Source organism: Mesoplodon densirostris, chromosome 7, assembly GCF_025265405.1.
Source record: "Mesoplodon densirostris isolate mMesDen1 chromosome 7, mMesDen1 primary haplotype, whole genome shotgun sequence".
In the NCBI taxonomy this organism is placed as follows: domain Eukaryota; kingdom Metazoa; phylum Chordata; class Mammalia; order Artiodactyla; family Ziphiidae; genus Mesoplodon; species Mesoplodon densirostris.
In genome coordinates this window covers 6,243,010-6,263,673 of record NC_082667.1, presented here as the reverse complement: position 1 = coordinate 6,263,673, position 20,664 = coordinate 6,243,010, and the positions used below count along the sequence as shown (strand labels likewise).

At 39.2% G+C, this 20,664-nt stretch overlaps 1 protein-coding gene and 1 non-coding gene across 5 annotated transcripts in view; one reads left to right on the top strand and one right to left on the bottom strand.

Moving 5' to 3' along the window:
• Positions 1-20,664, top strand: part of KDM2A (lysine demethylase 2A) — a 104,412-nt gene that overhangs the window by 46,413 nt on the left and 37,335 nt on the right. For all 4 annotated transcript variants that reach the window (XR_009532935.1, XM_060102719.1, XM_060102720.1 and 1 more), the window contains exons 3-6: positions 13,566-13,704; positions 14,471-14,549; positions 14,948-14,994; positions 20,207-20,385. Coding sequence is in view for 3 of the 4 variants with exons in the window: in XM_060102719.1 (XP_059958702.1) it covers positions 13,566-13,704; positions 14,471-14,549; positions 14,948-14,994; positions 20,207-20,385 (444 nt within the window). In the remaining variant the exon portion in view is untranslated. The remainder of the gene's footprint in view (positions 1-13,565; positions 13,705-14,470; positions 14,550-14,947; positions 14,995-20,206; positions 20,386-20,664) is intronic.
• Positions 9,224-9,296, bottom strand: TRNAV-CAC (transfer RNA valine (anticodon CAC)). The gene has a single exon. It is a non-coding gene; the product is annotated as a tRNA-Val (tRNA).

Sequence of the window (20,664 nt, the reverse complement as noted above, 5' to 3'; positions counted from 1 at the left end):
GGAGGACATGTTTGTGGTTGAGTAACTGTATCCTGACTCAGAATTTTAGGATCATTCTATATAGTAGGTATTTGATATTAGTTCTGAGGGAACTTTTAGGGGAAAAGTTCACTTTGTGTTATGTATCCCTCTTCTTCGGAGCATTGTGCCTTCTCAGCTATCTTTTTTTTTTTTTTTAAATCGAAGAGACTTAGGTGTGAATAAGCTTCTTGCCAAATTCTATTTATGGATTACTCTGCCTTGTTGGATTTACTGAGATCTGCTAACCTTTTTCATATATAGAAAGTGTTCTGTGTACTGTTGATCTCTGCAGAAGGTGATCTTCAGTTAGCCCAGGAAATATTTGAAGGCTGAACTGTCAGCAAAAGAAATGCAAGCTTTTCAGCCATGTCAGTTGATCAGTACACATTCTTTGTAATACATTAAAGCAGTCGTGTTAAAACTAAGCATCTGCATCCCTTTATCTTTGTGGTCAGGCCTCTTATTTTAAGGCCAGTAAGTGTTAAATCAAAAGGTAAAAACTTGGGCCCAAGGTTCAGTCACTGTAAGGCAGTGGTTCCTACTGTTTTTGTACTACCTTAGGGTGTTCCCATTAAAATCCCTCATGAGGTGTAATGAAATTATCACATTTTCTAAACAAAGATTATAAGCTTTTATTTTTTAAAAATGTTATCCACACCCTCTCAATTAATAAGGAGGTCCTGAGTAATCCACTAGGGTGAGGGGGAAACCCAAAAATGTTTGAAGAGGTCACTGCCATAGAGGAGCAATATAGAGTCTGTATAAGTCCTTGGCACTTAGTAGGTGTTCAGTAAAGTTATTATGAATGAACAGACATTTCTTCTCTTATGTGGAGCCTTCACCAACCATTCTGTTACTTCTTCCTCTTGGACTTTAATAACATTTGTATCTACCTATCTTAATACAATACATATCACATTGAATTGTAATACTGTAATTTATTTACATATCTGTCTCCCCCTACTGGCCAGCAGTCTCCTTCAGGGCTAGGACTGTGCCTTTTATCTTTGTAGGCAGAGCATCTGGCTGTTACTCCATGTTCAGTGTCCTGTTTTATGAATGAGTAAGTGTTCAAATAAATTTTTTTTAAGAACTTATTTTTCTCATTCTTTTTTTAATATATATATATATTTTTTGATGGGGACCATTTTTAAAGTCTTTATTGATTTGTTCTTTTTTTTTTTATGTTTTGGTTTTCTGGCCACGAGGCTTGTAGGATCTTAGCTCCCTGACCAAGGATCGAACCCCCACCCCCTGCATTGGGAGGTGAAGTCTTAACCACTGGGCCACCAGGGAAGTCCCCTCAAATAATTTTTGTAGCACAATCCACACATACACACATAGGAAAGGTGGTAGGCAACGATCCATCTACATATGTACCTGTCCCAGTGTGTGATCTTACAGTAATGATGGGTTTTCAAAAATACAGAAAGAAAGAAAATGAGAACAACACTTTAAAGTTCAGTTGATTTTTAGGATATGTATATGTTCATACTTTTGTGATATAGGCTAGTTGAGAACCTCAGCTTCTTTCTTTAAAGATGTATAAGAGCTTATTAAGCACTTATCAAATAGGGGATTTGGTATATGTTGGAAAGATTCAGATTTAATCCACATAGCTTTATAAATTTATAAAAAGATGCCCCCAAACTTTTTTTTAAAGCAGTATCATGATGTGGACATGAAAATCACATTATTACTTGGCTTCTTGTTTGTTTGTTTGTTTTTGCGGTACACAGGCCTCTCACTGTTGTGGCCTCTCCCATTGCGGAGCACAGGCTCCGGACACGCAGGCTCAGCGGCCATGGCTCACGGGCCTAGCCGCTCCGTGGCATGTGGGATCTTCCCGGACCGGGGCACGAACCCGTGTCCCCTGCATCGGCAGGCGGACTCCCAACCACTGCGCCACCAGGGAAGCCCTACTTGGCTTCTTATACCATCACCAGCAAAGAGGCTGTGTAATTAAAAACTTTTCTATCAGGTAGTGGGGTAGATCTATCTCAGATAGCTCAGAATCTTAGAGAAAATAGGAGACATAGAAATGAATCTTGGTAAAAAAAAAAATGTTGGCAATTTCATCTTAACAGAAGGTGTGTAATAAATGTCACTGACTACAAATACAGAGAATGAGAACAAATTTTAATACCATACACAATAAATGTACTAAGTTCAAAGCACTCTGATATAAAATAAAATGGTCTCTGGTTAGGAATAGCAATATTTTTATTTCAGCCAGAATAGCTGAATGTCCAGTAAGATAATTTGTCAAGTAAAAGCTAGAATTAGAAGTCAGGAATGGTGGAATGTTAAATAAATAGTGGCGTAGCTAGAAATGTAGTATCCCTTAGGAAATATCAGAAACCTCCAACCTTAGGTAAGGTCTTTTGCTAATCTTCTTTCTACCAAGCATCGTTTTCTGATTTATAGACAGTCTCCTTTGTTACCAGTAGGTCCCACCACTTTACCTCCTCTCGATGGCAGAGTCATTTCAGTTGGGTGTCTCCTTCCTTTGACAGTTACTTCCAGCTGTCTCAAGCTACTGGTCTGGCTGAAGTTTCATTCCAAAATGATTTCAGTAGTATAGGGTGGTTAGACCATTGGTTCTAAAACCAAAGTGCCTGGGTTCCAATCTCAGCTGCACCAATTACTAACTTTGTAACTTGGGCAAGTTACTTCTATCCTACATTTGCCTTTTTTATTTTTATAAGGTAGAGAGGATAATATTCTTATATGTGTTAATACATGCATAGTGCTTATTACAGTACTTGGTACATGGTAAGCACTCAAATGTTAACTGCTATTACTACTGTAATTTTGCCCTGGCATCATAGTTCACCTTCAGAGCAGTAGCCCTTGTGGGTGTCATTAATAAAAAACTAACTGCCTTTTCATACTTTATACAATTCCTTCATTCTCTGACTCCTTTGTATCCCTAGGGGAATGGGAATTGCCTAAGCTCTCCAGAAAGAGCTGCCTCTAACACCTGGTTGATTGAGATACACGGAGGTTTGTTTAATATGGGGGGGTAGGCGGACAGCAGGACGATGTGGAAGTCCCTAGGAGGGCTACCCTGCCAACCCACCACTGGTCTCTCTCAGTGTCCCTGGTCAGGACAGAGAGGACTAGGTCTGGAATTTAGATAGTCTATGAATAAGGGCAGACAGACCTGGGGGACCAGTATGTAGCAAAATTTCAACATGGTATAATGTAAAAGGGAGCAAGGCTCATATCTTAGATGGAATCAGATTGTTGAGGACTTTATTTTAGAACACAAAGGGACCTTGAATTATTTACCTCCAAGGGAAAACTAGGATCTGGAGAGGTTAAATGATTTACTTAAGTGCCTAAGATCACACAGCAAAGTAGCAATAGTAGAACTGACACTAGGTAAGTTCTCCCTTTAGACACTTTTGCTTTCTTGTTTTTCTGCTGTTTTCTAAGAGGGTTAACTTAGGTCAGTTTTACCTTTCTTTTTCTTTGTAAAATAATACTGTCATATTTCCTGATTCTCACAGGTTGATTATCTTAGCAAGAAAAACTATTTGATATAAAATGATAGAATTGTACAGTGATTCTTTTTTTTTTTTATTGGCTGCGTTGGATCTTCGTTGCTGTGCATGGGCTTTCTCTAGTTGGGGCAAGCGGGGGCTTCTCTTGTTGTGGAGCATGGGCTCTAGGCACGCAGGCTTCAGTAGTTGTGGCACGCAGGCTCAGTAGTTGTGGTTTGCAGGCTCTAGAGCGCAGGCTCAGTACTTGTGGCGCACGGGCTTAGTTGCTCCGCAGCATGTGGGATCTTCCCGGACCAGGGATAGAACCCGTGTCGCCTGCATTGGCAGGCGGATTCTCAAGCAGTGCACCACCAGGGAAGTTCCTGTACAGTGATTCTCAAAGGGAGATTTTTGATATATTACATTACTAATTTTTAGAAATTGTAAAATATTTATAACAAAACTTGCCATTCTAACCATTTTTAAGTGTATTAATTCAGTGTACTACCATCATTACTGTTTCCAAAACTTTTTTTCATTACCCCAAATAGAAATTCTGTAATCATAAAGCAGTAACTTTCCATTCCTCCTCCACCCAGCCCCTGGTAACCTCTAATCTACTTTCTCTATGAATTTGTCTACTCTAGGTACTTCATAAGTGGAATCATACAATATTTTATCTTTTTATGTCTGACCTATTTCACTTAGCATGATTTCTTCCAGGTTTATCCATGTTGCTGCATGTATCAGACCTCCATTTCATTTTATAGCTGAATAATATTTCATTGTATATATGAACACCACATTTTGTTTATCTGTCAATGGAAATTTGGGACTATTTCCACCTTTTTTTTTTTTGACCATTGTGGATAATGCTATTATGAACGTTGGTGTCAAGATGTCTGAGTTCCTGCTTTCAGTTCTTTTGGGTATATACCTAGAAGTGGAATTATTGGATCATATGGCAATTCTGTGTTTACTTTTTTGAGGAATTGCTAGACTCTTTTTTTACACAGGCTGCAAACAGCAATGCATAAGGGTTCCAATTTCCCTACTTCCTGACTAACACTTGTTATTTTGTGTTTTTTTGATGATAGGAATCTTAATGGATGTGAAGTGGTATCTCATTGTGGGTTTGATTTCTAGTGATGTTAGACATCTTTTCAAGTGCATATTGGCCATTTGTGTATCTTCTTTGGAGGAATTTCTGTCCTTTGCCCATTTTTGAAGTAGGTTTATTGTGTTGTTGAGTTGTAAGAGTTCTTTATATAGTCTAGATACTAATCCCATATCAGATATATGATTTGCAAATATTTTTCCCCTATGGTTTCTTTTCACTCTGTCATTAGTGTCCTTTGCACAAATTTTTTTTTAAATTATTTATTTATTTAATTTATTTGGCGGGGCCGGGTCTTAGTTGTGCGCGCGGGATCTCCTGTGCCACGTGCAGGATCTTCAGTTGCGGCATGTGGGATCTAGTTCCCTAACCAGGGATCAAACGCGGGCCCCCTGCATTGGGAGCACAGAGTCTTAACCGCTGGATCACCAGGGAAGTCCCCAAATTTTTAAAATTTTGATGAAGTCCATTTTGTCTGTTTTTTTTGCTTTTGCTTTTGATGTCGTTTAAGAAATCCTCGTTAAAGCCAGTGCTGTGAAGATTTTCCCATGTTTTCTTCTAAGAATTTTATTATAGTTTTACCAGTTATGTTTACGTCTTTGATCTATTTTGAGTTAATTTTTGTACTGTATGGTGTCAGTAAGGGTCCAACTTCATTCTCCTGCATGCAGATACCCAGTTTTCCCTGCATCATTTGTTGAAAATGTATTTAATCTTAATTAAAGTTTCATAGTCACATGTAGCTAACATTTTGGACAGCTCAGATCTAGCTGATCATGTAATTTTTCTCCTTTAATCTGTTAATGTGGTGAATTATATCAGTAGATGGAGTGAAAATTCTCAGAACTAACAAACTGCTTCTGCATTTTTGGCACATCATGGTAGTTCATTAAATACTTAATAACTTTTTTTAGTCACTTGTCTGTGTGTCCTTTCATATAAAATCAACTGAAATGTCTATGGAAATTGCTTAGAAAAAGATTTTGCTTTCTCAAAAAAATGATATCAGGCAATGTGTCTTCTATTGGTCTACATCAAACTTTTTTCTTATATCATAAATATACATTGCTTTACTTAAACATGTACGTTGTATTACCTTTATTCTTTTACAGATTGCCCCTCATTATTTTGTATTGAGATAGAATTCATATGCTAGGCAATTCACACTTTTAAAGTGTGCAATTCAGTAGTTTTTAGTAAATCCACAAAGTTATGAAAACATTACCAGTATCTAATTCTAGAACATTTTCATTACCCCAGAGAAACCCAATACACATTAGCAGTTATTCCCCATCTCTCTTCCTTCCAGCCCCTGGCAACCACTAATGTGTTTTCTGTCTTTATAGATTTGCCTATTCTGTACATTTCAGATAAAGGTAATCATAAAATATGTAGTCCTTTGTGATTGGCTTTTTTCACTTAGTGTGTTTTTCAAAGTTCATCTGTGTTAGTAGCTTTTATCAGTACTTCATTCCCTTTTCTTGCTCAACTGTATTCCATTGTATGGATATATACTATATTTTATTAGCCATTTGTCAGTTGATGGACCCTCGGAGTGTCCGTCTACTCTGGTTATAATGAATAATGTTGCTATGAATGTTGGTGTACATGTTTTTGTGTGGCGTGTTTTCATTCTCTTGGGTAACTACCTAGGAATGGAATTTCTGGGTCATATGGTAACTCTAACCAATTTGAGGAACTGCCAGACTGTCTTCCAAAAGAGTTGCTCTGTTCTACATTCCCACTAACTGTGTATGAGGGTTTTGCTTTTTCACATCCTCACCAGCACTTATTACCTAGTAGTTGTGAAGTAGTATCTTGTGGTTTTGATTTGCATTTCCTTAATGACTGATGAGCTAAAGACTAATGATGTTTCATGTGCTTACTGGCCAGTTATATATCTTTGAAAAATACTCTTTCAAACCTTTGCCCACTTTAATTTTATATTTTTGTCTTTTCATTTTTAAGTTGTAAGAGTTCTTTATATATCCTAGATATTAGACCCTTATGAGATATATAATTTGCAAATATTTTCTCTCATTTTATAAATTGCCTTTTACCTTTCTTGATAGTGTTTTTGAAGCACAAAAAGTTTTAATTTTGAAGAAATCTAGTTAATCTATTTTGTTGTTGTTACTTGTACTTTTAGTGTCTTATCTAAGAAACTGTTGCCTAATCCACAGTCATGAATATTTACACCGCAGTTTCTTTTAAGAATTGCATAGTCTTAGACTTTACATTTAAGTCTGATCCATTTTAAGTTAGTTTTTTTGTATAAGGTGTGAGGCAGAGGTCCAGCTTCATTCTTTTACATGTGGATATCCAGTTGTGCCAGCACCATTTAAAAATTTTTTTTAATTTTTAAATTTTTTTTATAGTTTTAAAGGTTGCTTTCCATTTACACATGTTTAGAAAAGAGAATGCCAGATGTTTCTGTGTAATAGTGGATACCTGTTTGCATCTACTCTTGCACCATTGTCTTTTTTTTTTTTTTGGCCACGCTGCTGCTTGTGGGATCTTTTTTCCTCGACCAGGGATTGAACCGGAACCCTCAGAAGTGAAAGCATGGAGTCCTAACCACTGGACCACCAAGGAATTCCCACCATTGTCTTTTCTACAGCTAACCATCTAGGAGAGCAGAGTAGAGCAGAGTAGAGCAGAGTAGAGTAGAATAGCTTTAGCCCTTCATCTTATCTGTCAGTACTTGAGTTAATCTAAATATTCCATTTATGTGGCTGTTTTTACCATTTAATGTAGTTAATTACCACCTGACCAGGAGTGGTAAATATTTTTTTAAGGCAGTTTTAAAATTTTTTTTTTCCGGCTGTGTTGGGTTTTTGTTGCTGCGCGCGGGGTTTCTCTAGTTGTGGCGAGCAGGGGCTACTCTTCGTTGCAGTGTGTGGGCCTCTCATTGCGGTGGCTTCTCTTGTTGAGGAGCATGGGCTCTAGGCGCGCGGGCTTCAGTAGTTGCAGCTCGCGGGCTCGGTAGTCGTGGCTCACGGGCTCTAGAGTGCAGGCTTAGTAGTTGTGGCACACGGGCTTAGTTGCTCTGTGGCATGTGGGATCCTCCCGGACCAGGGCTCGAACCCATGTCCCCTGCATTGGCCGGCGGATTCTTAACCACTGCGCCACCGTGAGTTTGCTCATGGTGAGTTGGAAAACATGAGTTTGCTATATAGTTTGGTAATCTAAATAGAATAAATGATAATTGGTTATTCAGGAGTAAAACTCACTGTTAACCCTGGAAAGTACAAATTGCTTTTGAGTGAAAATGTGGTTGGAATAGATTTCATAGTTCAGTTTGTGCCTGCTATTTACTGTGACACTGGGTTCAGCAAGGGCTGGTGTCTATGGGAGGCCAGAAACATCCTTTAGGTTGCCAAAAAGCACCTAGAATTTAAAAAAGCACAGCATGCTAGTTAAACCATTTAAAATTATTTGGTAATGTTGGTAGGCTGGAGGAGATTGGTGGCTGCTTTCCTTAGTGTTAAAGTGGCATTGCCTTTTGAGTTTCACCTGTAGCAGGTTGTGTCATTGACTACTTATTTCCAGGGTTATTTTGAGGATTGAATTTGTTTTTTAATCACTTAGAGATTTGCCGTAGATGTTTACTTTCACCAGGGTTTACATATAGATAGGAGAATGGAGCGGGGGGAACCCTTATCCTTGACAGTGTTAAAACCAGCACAAATAATTTCACATTACTGTTGACCTCCCAGTTGCAACAATCAAAAGAAAACAAGGATTTAATTTTTCTGTAGTCCTTAAGAAATGGGCATAGCTTGGCTGGGGCAGGAGTTTTCCTTATATCCTTACACTTTCCATATTGAAAGTACAAATGGAAGAATAATTCTTCTCTTTTAAATTGAGGTAGAATTGACATACAATATTATATTAGTTTCAGGTGTACAACATTCAACATTTGTATACATTGCAAAATGGTTACCACAATGGTTCCTTACCATCTGTCACCTTACAAAGCTAATACAGTGTTATTGACTATATTCCCCCATGCTGTACATTACATCCCCATGACTTGTTTATTTTGTAGCTGGAAGTTTGTACTTCATAATCCCATTCCCCTGTTTCACACCACACCCACCCCTCTGGCAACCACCAATCTATTCTGTGTATGACTCTGGATTTTGTTCTGTTTGTTTTGTTTTTTAGATTCCACATACATGCAGTGTATGTCTTTCTCTGCCTGATTTATTTCACTTAGCGTCATACTCTCAACCCTCATGTTGCTGCAGATGGCAAGATTACATTCCTTTTTATGGCTGAGTAGTATTCCATCGTGTGTGTGTATGTGTGTGTGTGTACACATATACCACATCTTTCTTCATTCATCCATCAATCAGATCAACACTTAGATTGCTTCCATATCTTGGCTATTATAAATAATGCTGCAGGGAGCATAAGGATGCATATATCTTTTCTTTTTAAAAAATATTTATTTATTATTTATTTTTGGCTGCACCAGGTCTTCCTTGTGGCGTGTGGGAAATTTAGTTGCAGCATGTGGACTTAATTGTGTCATGCAGACTCTTAGTTGCGTATGCAGGCTTCTTAGTTGCAGCATGCATGCAGGATCTAGTTCCCTGACCAGGGATCGAACCTGGGCCCCCTACATTGTGAATGCGGAGTCTTACCCACTGGACCACCAGGGAAGTCCCGCATATATCTTTTCAAGTTCATATTTTCGTTTTCTTTGGTTAGATACCCAGTAGTAGAATTGCTAGATGATATGGTAGCTTTATTGATTGATTGATTGATTGATTGCTGCATTGAGTCTTCATTGCTGCGCGTGGGCTTTCAGGGGCTAGTCTTCATTGTGGTGCACGGGCTTCTCATTGCACTGGCTTCTCTTGTTATGGAGCATGGGCTCTAGGCACGCAGGCTTCAGTAGTTGTGGTACGCGGGCTCAGTAGTTGTGGCATGCGGGCTCAGTAGTTGTGGCGCACGGGCTTAGTTGCTCCGCGCCATGTGGCATCTTCCCGGACCAGGGCTCAAACCTGTGTCCCCTGCATTGGCAGGCGGATTCTTAACTGCTGCACCACCAGGGAAGTCCCAATTATTATTATTTTTTTGCCATGCTGTGTGGCATGAGGGATCTTAATTCTGCAACCAGGGATCAAACCCACAACTCCTGCAGTGGAAGCATGGAGTCTTAACCACTGGACGGCCAGGGAAGTCCCTGTTATCTTTTTGATAATAGCCATTCTGACAGGTGTAAGATGATACCTTACTGTGGTTTTGGTTTGCATTTCCCTGATGATTAGTGTTATTGAGCATCTTTTTATGTGCCTCTTGCCACCTGTGTGTCTTTTTTGGAAAAATGTTTATTCACATCCTCTGTCCATTTTTTAATCAGTTTGCGGTACGTAGGCCTCTCACTGTTGTGGCCTCTCCCGCTGCGGAGCACAGGCTCCGGATGCGCAGGCTCCGCGGCCATGGCTCACGAGCCCAGCCGCTCCACGGCATGTGGGGTCCTCCCAGACTGGGGCACGAACCCGTGTCCCCTGCATCGGCAGGCGGACTCTCAACCACTGCGCCACCAGGGAAGCCCTGTATGAGTTCTTTATATATGTTGAATGTTAACCCCTTATCAGATAAATTATTTACAAATAGCTTCTCCCATTCCGTAGGTTTCCTTTTTATTTTGGTGGTAGTTTCCTTTTCTGTGCAGAAGCTTTTTAGTTTGATGTAGCCTCATTTGTTTATTTTTGTTTTTGTTTTCCCTTGCCTTTGGAGTCAGATCCAAAAAAAATTGCTAAGACCAATGTCAAGGAGCTTATTGCCTATGTTTTCTTCTAGGAGTTTTATGGTTTTAGGTCTTACATTTAAGTCTTTAACCCATTTTGAGTTAATTTTTATATATGGTATAAGACGATGCTCCAGTTTCATTCTTTTGCATGTAGCTGTCCAGTTTTCCCAACACCATTTGTTAAAGAGACTAACTATCCTTTCCCCGTTGTATATTCTTGCCTCCTTTGTCATAAATTAATTGACCATGTATGTGTGGGTTTATTTCTGGGCACAAATGAATGCTTTCTAAAAGTGATTATTGTGGGAAACTGCATTTATTCCAATGGTGTTGTTCCTGCTTTTTGACATACTTGGAACTCATCTTTTGGAGTTCTCTTCAAAGACACATATATGAAATAAGGTGAGGAAGAGAACGGAGTGGTGTCTTCTAAAAAACAAACCCATTTAAGAAATTGTCAGTGAAAATACCACCCCCCCTTTCAAATATAAAGGTAACTAAAAATATTTTGAGCAGTGATGGCATTTTTAGAGTGAGAGGTCTACTAAAATTAGGTCTTTTGGCCTTTGAGCTGTGATTTATGGCAACAAAGTGCTAGGTAAGAGTGTTACAAAGTTTTTTGGGTTTTTTAAAATATTTATTTTATTTATTTATTCTTTTTGGCTGTGTTGGGTCTTCGTTGCTGCACGTGGGCTTTCTCTAGTTGCCCCGAGCGGGGGCTACTCTTCGTTGCAGTGCGCGGGCTTCTCATTGCAGTGGCTTCTCTTGTTGCAGAGCACAGGCTCTAGGTGTGCAGGCTTCAGTAGTTGTGGCGCACGGGCTCTAAAGTACAGGCTCTGTAGTTGTGGCACACGGGCTTAGTTACTCCACGGCATGTGGGATCTTCTTGGACCAGGGCTTGAACCGTGTCCCCTGCATTGGCAGGCGGATTCTTAAGCACTGTGCCACCAGGGAAGCCCAAGAGTGTTATAAAGTTTTTTACCAAATATGGAAAAGATATCAGGTATCTGTCAGTGTTTCTACCTAAAACTGGTAAATTGAATCTTGCTCTCCTCTGGTGTGTAACAGTCAATTTTATTTCCTGTAGTTTTTATTTCTTATGACTTATTTCTGCCCTTTCCCTGATCCCATTCCCTAAGAGACCTTTCTACAGGGTCTCATCTTCTTACGTGTTTATATAAATTCAGGTGCCATGTAATCAATTCTAGATCATCAGTATCTAACTTTAAATTCCAGGTTTGGTTGTTCTTAGCACATACTGGAGTAGGGCTACTTTACCATTCATTGCCTCCCACATGAATTGTCCTATGTGTATGTATTCAAGAAACTTCGACAAATTTTAACACTGGCTAAAGTAGAATATACCAAAAGGTAAATTTGCAGCATAAGCAACGTGTTATCTTAAAAAAAAAAAAAAGCTGGGCCTCCCTGGTGGCGCAAGTGGTTGAGAGTCCGCCTGCCGATGCAGGGGATACGGGTTCGTGCCCCGGTCTGGGAGGATCCCATATGCCGCGGAGCGGCTGGGCCCGTGAGCCATGGCCGCTGAGCCTGCGCGTCCGGAGCCTGCGCGTCCGGAGCCTGTGCTCCGCAACGGGGGAGGCCACAACAGTGAGAGGCCCGCATACCGAAAAAAAAAAAAAAAAAAAAAAAAAAAGCTTACAAGATTATTCACATACCATAAAATTCACCTGTTTAAAGTGTACAACTCAGTGGTTTTTAGTATATTCACAGAGTTGTGCAGACATCACCACTATCTAATTCTAGTACATTTTTAATTTCTCCCAAAAGAAACCCATACTGTTAACAGTTACTTTCTATCTCTCCCTCTCCCCAGCCCGTTGCAACCATTAATCTACTTTCTATCTCTGTGGATTTGCCTCTTCTGGACATTTCATGTAAATAAAATTATGACTTTTTGAGGGCAGTGACCGAGTCTGAAGCTGCCCCAGGAGCTGGATCTGTCGTATCCTCTCTCTTCCACTTCCTGTTGCAAACAATAAAGGCCGTTCATACAGTAAAAAAATAAAAATGCAATTATGGTCTTTTGTGTTTGGCATCTTTCACTTAGCATGTTTTTAAGATTCTTCCATATTGTAGCACATATCAGTACTTCATTCTTTTTTATGGCCAGATACTATTCCATTGTGTAAATATACCACATTTTGTTAATCCATTCATTAATTGATTGACATTTGGGTTGTTGCTGCCTTTTGGCTATTATAAGTAATGTTGTGCTATGAACATCTGTGTACAAGTTTTTGTATGGACGTGCATTTTTAATTCTTTTGGATATATACCTAAGATTAAAATTGCTGGGTCATAGGATAACTTACTCTGTGTTTAACTTTTTGAGGAACTGCCAAACTGTTTTCCAAAGTGGCTGCAACATTTTACATTCCCATCAGCACTGTATAATGGTTCCAGTTTCTCCACATGCCCTCCAACACTTGTTATCGTCTACCTTTTTGATAATAGCCATCCTAGTGGATGTGAAGTGGTGTATCGTTGTGGTGTTAATTTGTATTTCCCCTAATGACTAATGATCCTGAGCATTTTTCATGTGCTTTTTGGCCATTTGATCCCAAGCATTTTTCATGTGCTTTTTGGCCATTCGTATATCTTTCTTTGGCAAGACATTATCCTTATGCTAAGTATTGATGGTCTGCTGTTTGGAATACTGTTGTTTAGATTAGTTGTCTTTATCTGCTGTAAAAGAGTTTCTGTTTCATTAATTCAAATGTTTTAGTCTCTTCTTGAAGGTTGTTTTAGAAAGCTAATCTAGAAAGGGCCTTCTCCATGAAAAAATTATGTTTTGTATCCTGGCCTGTAATGTCTATGAAGACAGTTTAAGCAATGATAGACAAATAAAATGTTTAGTAGACCCGATTTGGTCATATTTTCATTGTAAATTTATATCTCTAGGCTCAAAGAGTTAGCAGTGGTAAAATTTACAAGTAGGAAACCTAGTGACTCATTTAAAATTTTGTACATTCTGAGAATATTAGCTGACCTTTAGTTGAGAAAAAGATAAGGCAAGGAAAATTGATGCTTTAGTTGAGAAATTGATGCTTTAGTTGAGAAAAAGATAAGGCAAGGAAAATTGATGCTTAACATAGCAACTGAAAGGCACGAAAAAGTACATGATTTCATCCTTATGTCCCTCTCTCCCCAGCGTGGTACCATGCGACGACGCTATGAAGATGATGGCATTTCAGATGATGAAATTGAAGGAAAAAGAACTTTTGACTTGGAAGAGAAACTCCACACCAACAAATATAATGCAAATTTTGTTACTTTTATGGAAGGAAGAGGTCAGTATCATTAGGGTTCAGACCTGCAGCCCCTTGATGTAGGAAGTTGTAGACTCTGGGAGCTGTGGGCTCAGCATCTCTGCAGCCAAAATACTGCCTGTTGATGCTGTGGTGCTATTTATCTGTATTTTCTCTTACTACTCAGTGCCACTCATGCACACACCCCCGCCCCAGTCCTCCCACCCTGTGAGTCATTCTCTGCTATATTGGAAAAAGCAAGCGTTTATTAGGGCAAGAATGTTGGAATTTTCCCCTAAAGGTCTCTTCCTTCTTCTTCTCCCATCCCTTGGTTTGGGTTTAATTAAGAATAGTATAATAAAAATCCTTTTATGCATGTACGTGCCCCACCAAAATTGAGCTCTATGTGTATCATGCAGCTTTGTTCCTTGGCAAACTGACAAGAATGTGATGGTATGTACTGTAGTGGACAGAGTTACATATTTAGGCTATTAAGTGACAGGGTGATGATTTCTGCTTAGGATTTATGAGTTGACTCAATAGTACTATCCCCTGTTGGTTAAATTCTGAATTATTGTGGAAGTATAGATTTAGCAAACCCCTTGAGCCCTGCTTCTCAGTGTGCTCTCCCTATACCTTAAGAGATGCTTCTTAATAACAATCATGTATTATCTAACAGCAAAACTGTATACACAGAAATAGCAAATACCATCTCTACCTTATTACTTAGGATCCTTTTTATGGTCCTTTTGTCTTTTTCCAGCTAACCCTTTTTGCCTTTCTAACAATTGTTTTCCTATGGTGACAGATTTTAATGTAGAGTATATCCAGCGGGGTGGCTTAAGAGACCCTCTGATTTTCAAGAACTCCGATGGACTTGGAATAAAGTAAGTGTTTGCTGTTTGATTGGATGTGGTTGCAAAATGGCCACGTTACACCCAGGGCTATAGACAATGCAGTATTGATAATCCAAAGCATAGATCATTTAAAATATCTAAAACTGTGTTGTTATAGGTAAGTGAGAAAATATAGATGAGCTATAAAGAAAATAAATTTAAATCTCCTAAAATCTACCTCCCTGAGATAATCCCTATTAACCTTTTCTCATATATTCTTTTTTCCTATGTATATATGTACATATATACATTTATATTTAAAATATATTTTAATCCTCAATATGAAGATTGATATGTCTTGACTGGGGAGTTCTTAGTTCTTTAATAAAAAACTCACCTGACTAGAGTAGTTGTGCTTCCCATTATACTTACTAGTGTTTGTTTCATAGGATGCCAGATCCAGACTTCACTGTGAATGATGTCAAAATGTGTGTGGGTAAGTATTAAAGTTGAGGCCTTTGAGTGTCTTTGAGGCAAAGATCTAAGATTTACAACTGAGTCTTAAATCCCATACTGAGATTTAAGGCTTAGGAACATTGAACTATATATTTGATTGAGTATATACTACTTGAAATAGTTTCTTGATTAGAAACTACTGTTTAGCAACTGAGGATTTTCTCAAAGGCAGTTATAGAAGTTGCTTCATTTATTACTACTCATTAGACATACAACATCTGAACATCTGCTTCTTTCCTACCTACTATTTTTATCACTGTGCATCCTTCCTTCTCTCCATGAAGAGCCTACCTTCCAGGGCAAAATTTCAAAAGTGAAATTTTATATCTCTGAGCCAAGAATGAAACTTCATTTATAATTCTCTTCCTTTCCCTAAAAGCCATGGAGAAATTTCCAGGAAATTTTCACCAGTGCTACATTTGGTAACTTGGCTAAGGTTTGAAACTTTGTAAGCTGAGAGGTAGATTCATTAAAATTTCTCTTCATCAGTGATTGGTTAACTTGAGTCTTAATCAGAATTGTATTTCTTTTCTTTCTTCTTCCCTTTTTTTTTTGGCTGCACTGGGTCTTCATTGTGGCGTGCAGGCGTCTCTAGCTGTGGCACGTGGGCTCTGTAGTTGCAGTGCGCAGGCTTAGTTGCCCCGTGGCATGTGGGATCCTAGTTCCCCGACTAGGGATCGAACCTTCATCCCCTGCATTGGAAGGCAGATTCTTAACCACCGGACCACCAGGGAAGTCCCAGATTTGTATTTCATTATATTGAAAGTTTAGAGGGAAAAAGCAAATTAGAACAGTCTAATTAAAGAAGAAAACTTCCTGGGGTCAGTGAGGGTTTGGTCAATTTTCTGCAGATCATTGGTGTTCAGTGCGGCCCTGAGATGTGTCAGGATCCTTAGGAATTCAGAGATAGTTATTCTCCTATACATGATAAGGCAGTAAAGTGGATTAAAATATTTTAGAAATGTTTCTGACAGGACATGAAACAAAAGAAGTTTTCAGATGCTTTCCGCCTAACACTACAACTCCTATTATGTTTTGTCCTCTATGCTGAAGCTCCAGTGCAGTCTCTCCCTTTGAAATTAAGTATTGCAGTACTGTCTCTTGGCCACTTGAGGGCTCTTTTTAGACAGCTGGATAACTTCCGTTTATCCAAGAGATAAATGTCCTAGGTAGAGGAAGTTTCTCTAATTCCCTGTATTTTTCACTCCCCTACCTGTTTCTATGTTAGATTCCAGCTATCTGCCTGTCACTATGTATTTCCTATTACTTAGCACAGTCTCTGGAGTATAGTAGATACTCAGTAAATCTGTTTAGTAATTAAAATGCTTTCCTACTCTTCACAAGGCAGGGTTCTCAGGGGGCCTCGGAAAACCTAGTACTTGAGTACTTATTGGTCCATCGCTTGACTTTTTTTTCCTGATGGACCTCCAGGAAGTAATTCCCTGGATCCACAAGTTAATGGACCACCACAGCTTTCCTCTATTGGTCAGGCATTCTTAGGGGTTTGTGGTCCACAGATGACCTGCATCAGAATCATCTGTGATACTTGTTAAAAATGTAGACTTCTAGGGCTTCCCTGGTGGTGCAGTGGTTGAGAGTCCGCTTGCCGAGGCAGGGGACACGGGTTCGTGCCCCGGTCCGGGAAGATCCCCCATGCCGCGGAGCGGCTGGGCCCGTGGCCCATGGCCGCTGAGCCTGCGTGTCCGGAGCCTGTGCTCCGCAACGGGAGAGGCCACGACAGTGAGAGGCTCACGTACCACAAAAAAAAAATATATATATATATAGACTTCTAGATCCTGTCATAGACTTACAGTATCCAAATTTCTGAGCTATACAGATATAAGGACTGATTCACTCACTAGCCTTCTTTTGCATTCCTTCTCACTTATCACTTTCTCACGTCCTCAATATGTTTTCTGCTAATAATGGTCTTTAGAGCCCTTCCTAACCGTATATTTTCCAAATAGACCTGTGGATGGTCACAGATATCTTTGTTGTGATTTAAAATAAAGCAGTGATTATATTTAAACTGACAGACTTATCACAAATTTCAAATGATGATTGTTAAAATGCAGTGAACAATATATTGGTGATTACAATAACCCATTATTACTAAATGTACTTTGGGTGATCCATTCTTCTTTTCTACCTAAAGTAGAATGTTACATCTCCAGTGTCAGTTCATGTCCCCAAAAGATAGTACACATGTTCTATTGTGTAAACTTTATATAATGGGATATATTGATTTTAAAGTGTGGACTCAAACAAAACTGGCTGGTTTCAAATCCCAGCTCGACTAATCACTACCTGTGTAACCTTGGGCAAGTTACTTAAATGTGACGAACAGTGTCTGGCACATAGTATGTGCTCAGTAAAAGTTAGCTATTACTATGACTGTCATTGTTTTATCTGAGTGCTCTGGTAGCATTGGCAGAGTGGAACTGTGTTTGCCTTATGTATATTTCTAAAGGAAAGCATTAACTTTTTAAATTTTTTTTAATTATGGTAAAATACAGATAACCTAAAATTTATCATTGTAATAATTTTAAAGTATCCAACTCAGTGGCATTAAGTATATTCACAGTGTGCAACCATCACTAATACTTAACTTCCAGAACTTTTTCATCACCCCTAACAGAAACTCCATACCCATTAAGTAGTCATTCCCTGTTCTCTCCTTCCCTCAGGCCCTGGCAACCACTAATCTACTTTCTGTCTCTGTAGATTTGCCTATTTTGGATATTTCATGTAAATGGAATGATAAAATATGCAGCCTTCTGTGTATGGCTTCTTTCACTTAGCATAATGTTTTTGAGGTTTATCTACGTTGTAGCATATAACAGTACTTCATTCCTTTTTATGGTTGAATAATCCATTCATTGTATGAGTATACCACACTTAGTTTTTGGTTTTGTTTTTAATTTCTTAGTTTTTCATTTATTTATTTGGTTGCGCCAGGTCCTAGTTGCAGCATGCAGGCTTCTTAGTTGTGGCATGCACATGGGATCTAGTTCCCTGACCAGGGATCAAACCCGGGCCCCCTGCAGTGGGAGCACAGAGTCTTAACCACTGCTCCGCCAGGGCAGTCCCACCACACTTTGTTAATCGATTCATCTGTTGATGGACATTTGGGTTATTTCCACCTTATTGCTGTTGTGATTTAGAGCAGCTAAGAACATTCATGTGTAAGTTTTTGTTTGAACACTTGCATTAGATTCTTTTGGATATATACCTAGGAGTAGAATTGCTGGATCATGTGGTCATTCTCTGTGTAATTTATGGAGGAGCTACCAAAGTGTTCCCATAGCACCTGCACCATTGTACATTCCTGCCAGCACAGTCTGATTTCTCTGCACCCTTGCCAGCCCTTGTTATTTTCCCTTTTTTAAAAAATGTAAATTGTGTCCATCCTAGTGGGTGTGAGTGGTATTTCAAGGCAGTTTTGATTTAGTGTTTGCCTTTTCTTGCAAATAATGAAGAGTAGGTTCAGTCCATTGTCTTACATTATCAGTTATCTTTTTATGTGTGTTCTGCCATGTCTGCTTCATTATGGCCATATTCTTGTCCTCTTGCCTATTATGTCTTATCTCTAACTAGACTATAAACTCCTTGAGGCAGGGGACCAGGTCCTAACACTGCTTGGTATATCCACCAAGCCAGGTGGATATATAGGTGTTCATTCGTTTCTTACAATCTTAATATTTCAGTGGCAACTTTTTATTCTCTCTCTCCCCTCCTTGACCACCATTTTCTTAACTTTTTAGGTGTACTGCCTCTCCATATCTTCTCTTACGTTGTTGCCTCTGCTTGGAATTCTCTCTGTTGAATCTTGTTGAAATTCTGTTTATTCCTCCAGGCTCAACTCAAATGTTTCTTCTTCCCCTTCCTTTTTTTCTTTTTTAAAATTTATTTATTTGGCTGCATCAGGTCTTAGTTGCAGCATGCGGGATCTTCATTGCAGCGTGCAGGCTCTTCGTTGCAGAGCGCGGGCTTCTCTCTGGTTGTGGCGCGTGGGCTCTAGAGTGCGCAGGCTCAGTAGTTGCGGCGCGCGGGCTTAGTTGCCCTGTGGCATGTGGGATCTTACTTCTCCGACCAGGGATCGAACCTGTGTCCCCTGCATTGGAAGGCGGATTCTTAACCACTGGACCACCAGGGAAGCACCCCACCCGCCCCTTTTTCTAAAATCCTTCTCTGGTCAGTCTAGTTTAAAAAAAATTTTTTTGGTCTGAGAAGATCCCACATGCCACGGAGCAGCTGGGCCCGTGAGCCACAACTACTGAGCCTGCGCGTCTGGAGCCTGTGCTCTGCAACGAGAGGCCGCCATAGTGAGAGGCCTGCGCACCGCGATGAAGAGTGGCCCCCGCTTGCCACAACTAGAGAAAGCCCTCGCACAGAAACGAAGATGCAACACAGCAAAAATAAATAAATTAAATTAATAAAAACTCCTACCCCCAACATCTTAAAAAAAAAAAAAAAAATTCAAAGGGTCAACCTTTTAAAAAAAAAAATTTTTTTTTAATTTTTCTTTTATTTTTACTGCTGTTTAACTGAGCACCTATTTTGTGTCAGACATTTTACCTCATTGAGTAAGTCCTCACAATGGCCCACAAGGTGATATTATTCCCAAGTTACAGAAGAAGATATTAAGGTTCAGAGAAGTTAAATAACTTGCCTAAGTAATATTAGAGCTGAGGTTTAAACTTGGGTCTCTGGCTCTGAGGCTGTTGTTTTCTCCCCTCTGCTATTTTATGCTGCCTCTGTGACATTCTGCTTTTTGTTGTGGTTGTTATAGTAGGTTGAGAATCTGATGTACATCTGTGTATCCATTAAGATGTCTTTACCATTCAGTAAATATTTATGGAATGAATGAAATTTCTCATCTATGAACGGTACTTAGTATTTAAAATTGTTAGGATTGAGTGAGATGTTGAATATAAGATTCAATGCCTGACCATATAGTAAACATGCCATAGGGAGTGACTGTTGTTTTTAATATTAACCATTGTCTTTGTCATTCTTTATGATTTGATTTTCTGTCGATTACCTTGAAGGTGACAGCTATAGCCTATCTATTAGTGAATACTGTAAAAAAGAAAGGACAGTTTGTTTACTTTCACTTGTGTCTTATATTCTTAATATATTTAAGGATATTAGTGGCTCAGTAGAGATGATCAATGCATCTTTCATGGCAGGGAGTCGTCGGATGGTGGATGTCATGGATGTGAACACACAGAAAGGCATTGAAATGACCATGGCTCAGTGGACACGCTACTATGAGACCCCAGAGGAGGAGCGAGAAAAACTCTATAATGTCATCAGCCTAGAGTTTAGCCACACCAGGCTGGAGAACATGGTGCAGCGGCCCTCCACGGTTAGTCTAATCATTTTCTCCACATTGTCTTTGTCACCAAGAGGGTTGATTATACACTGGGAGAATTTATAACTTCTTAAACATACCAGGATAAGGATGAACAAGACAATTTGATAAGAATAACTTGTATTTTTAGAAGGTTCATCATTTTCCAACATCACTTCATTTTTGATAGGGAGAGGCCATTCTGATAATTTAAGAACATTGGCCTTTGCATGTAATGGAGAAAAGTCTTAAAATTCATTCTGATAAGAACTGTGAATAGGAAGTTTGCCTAAT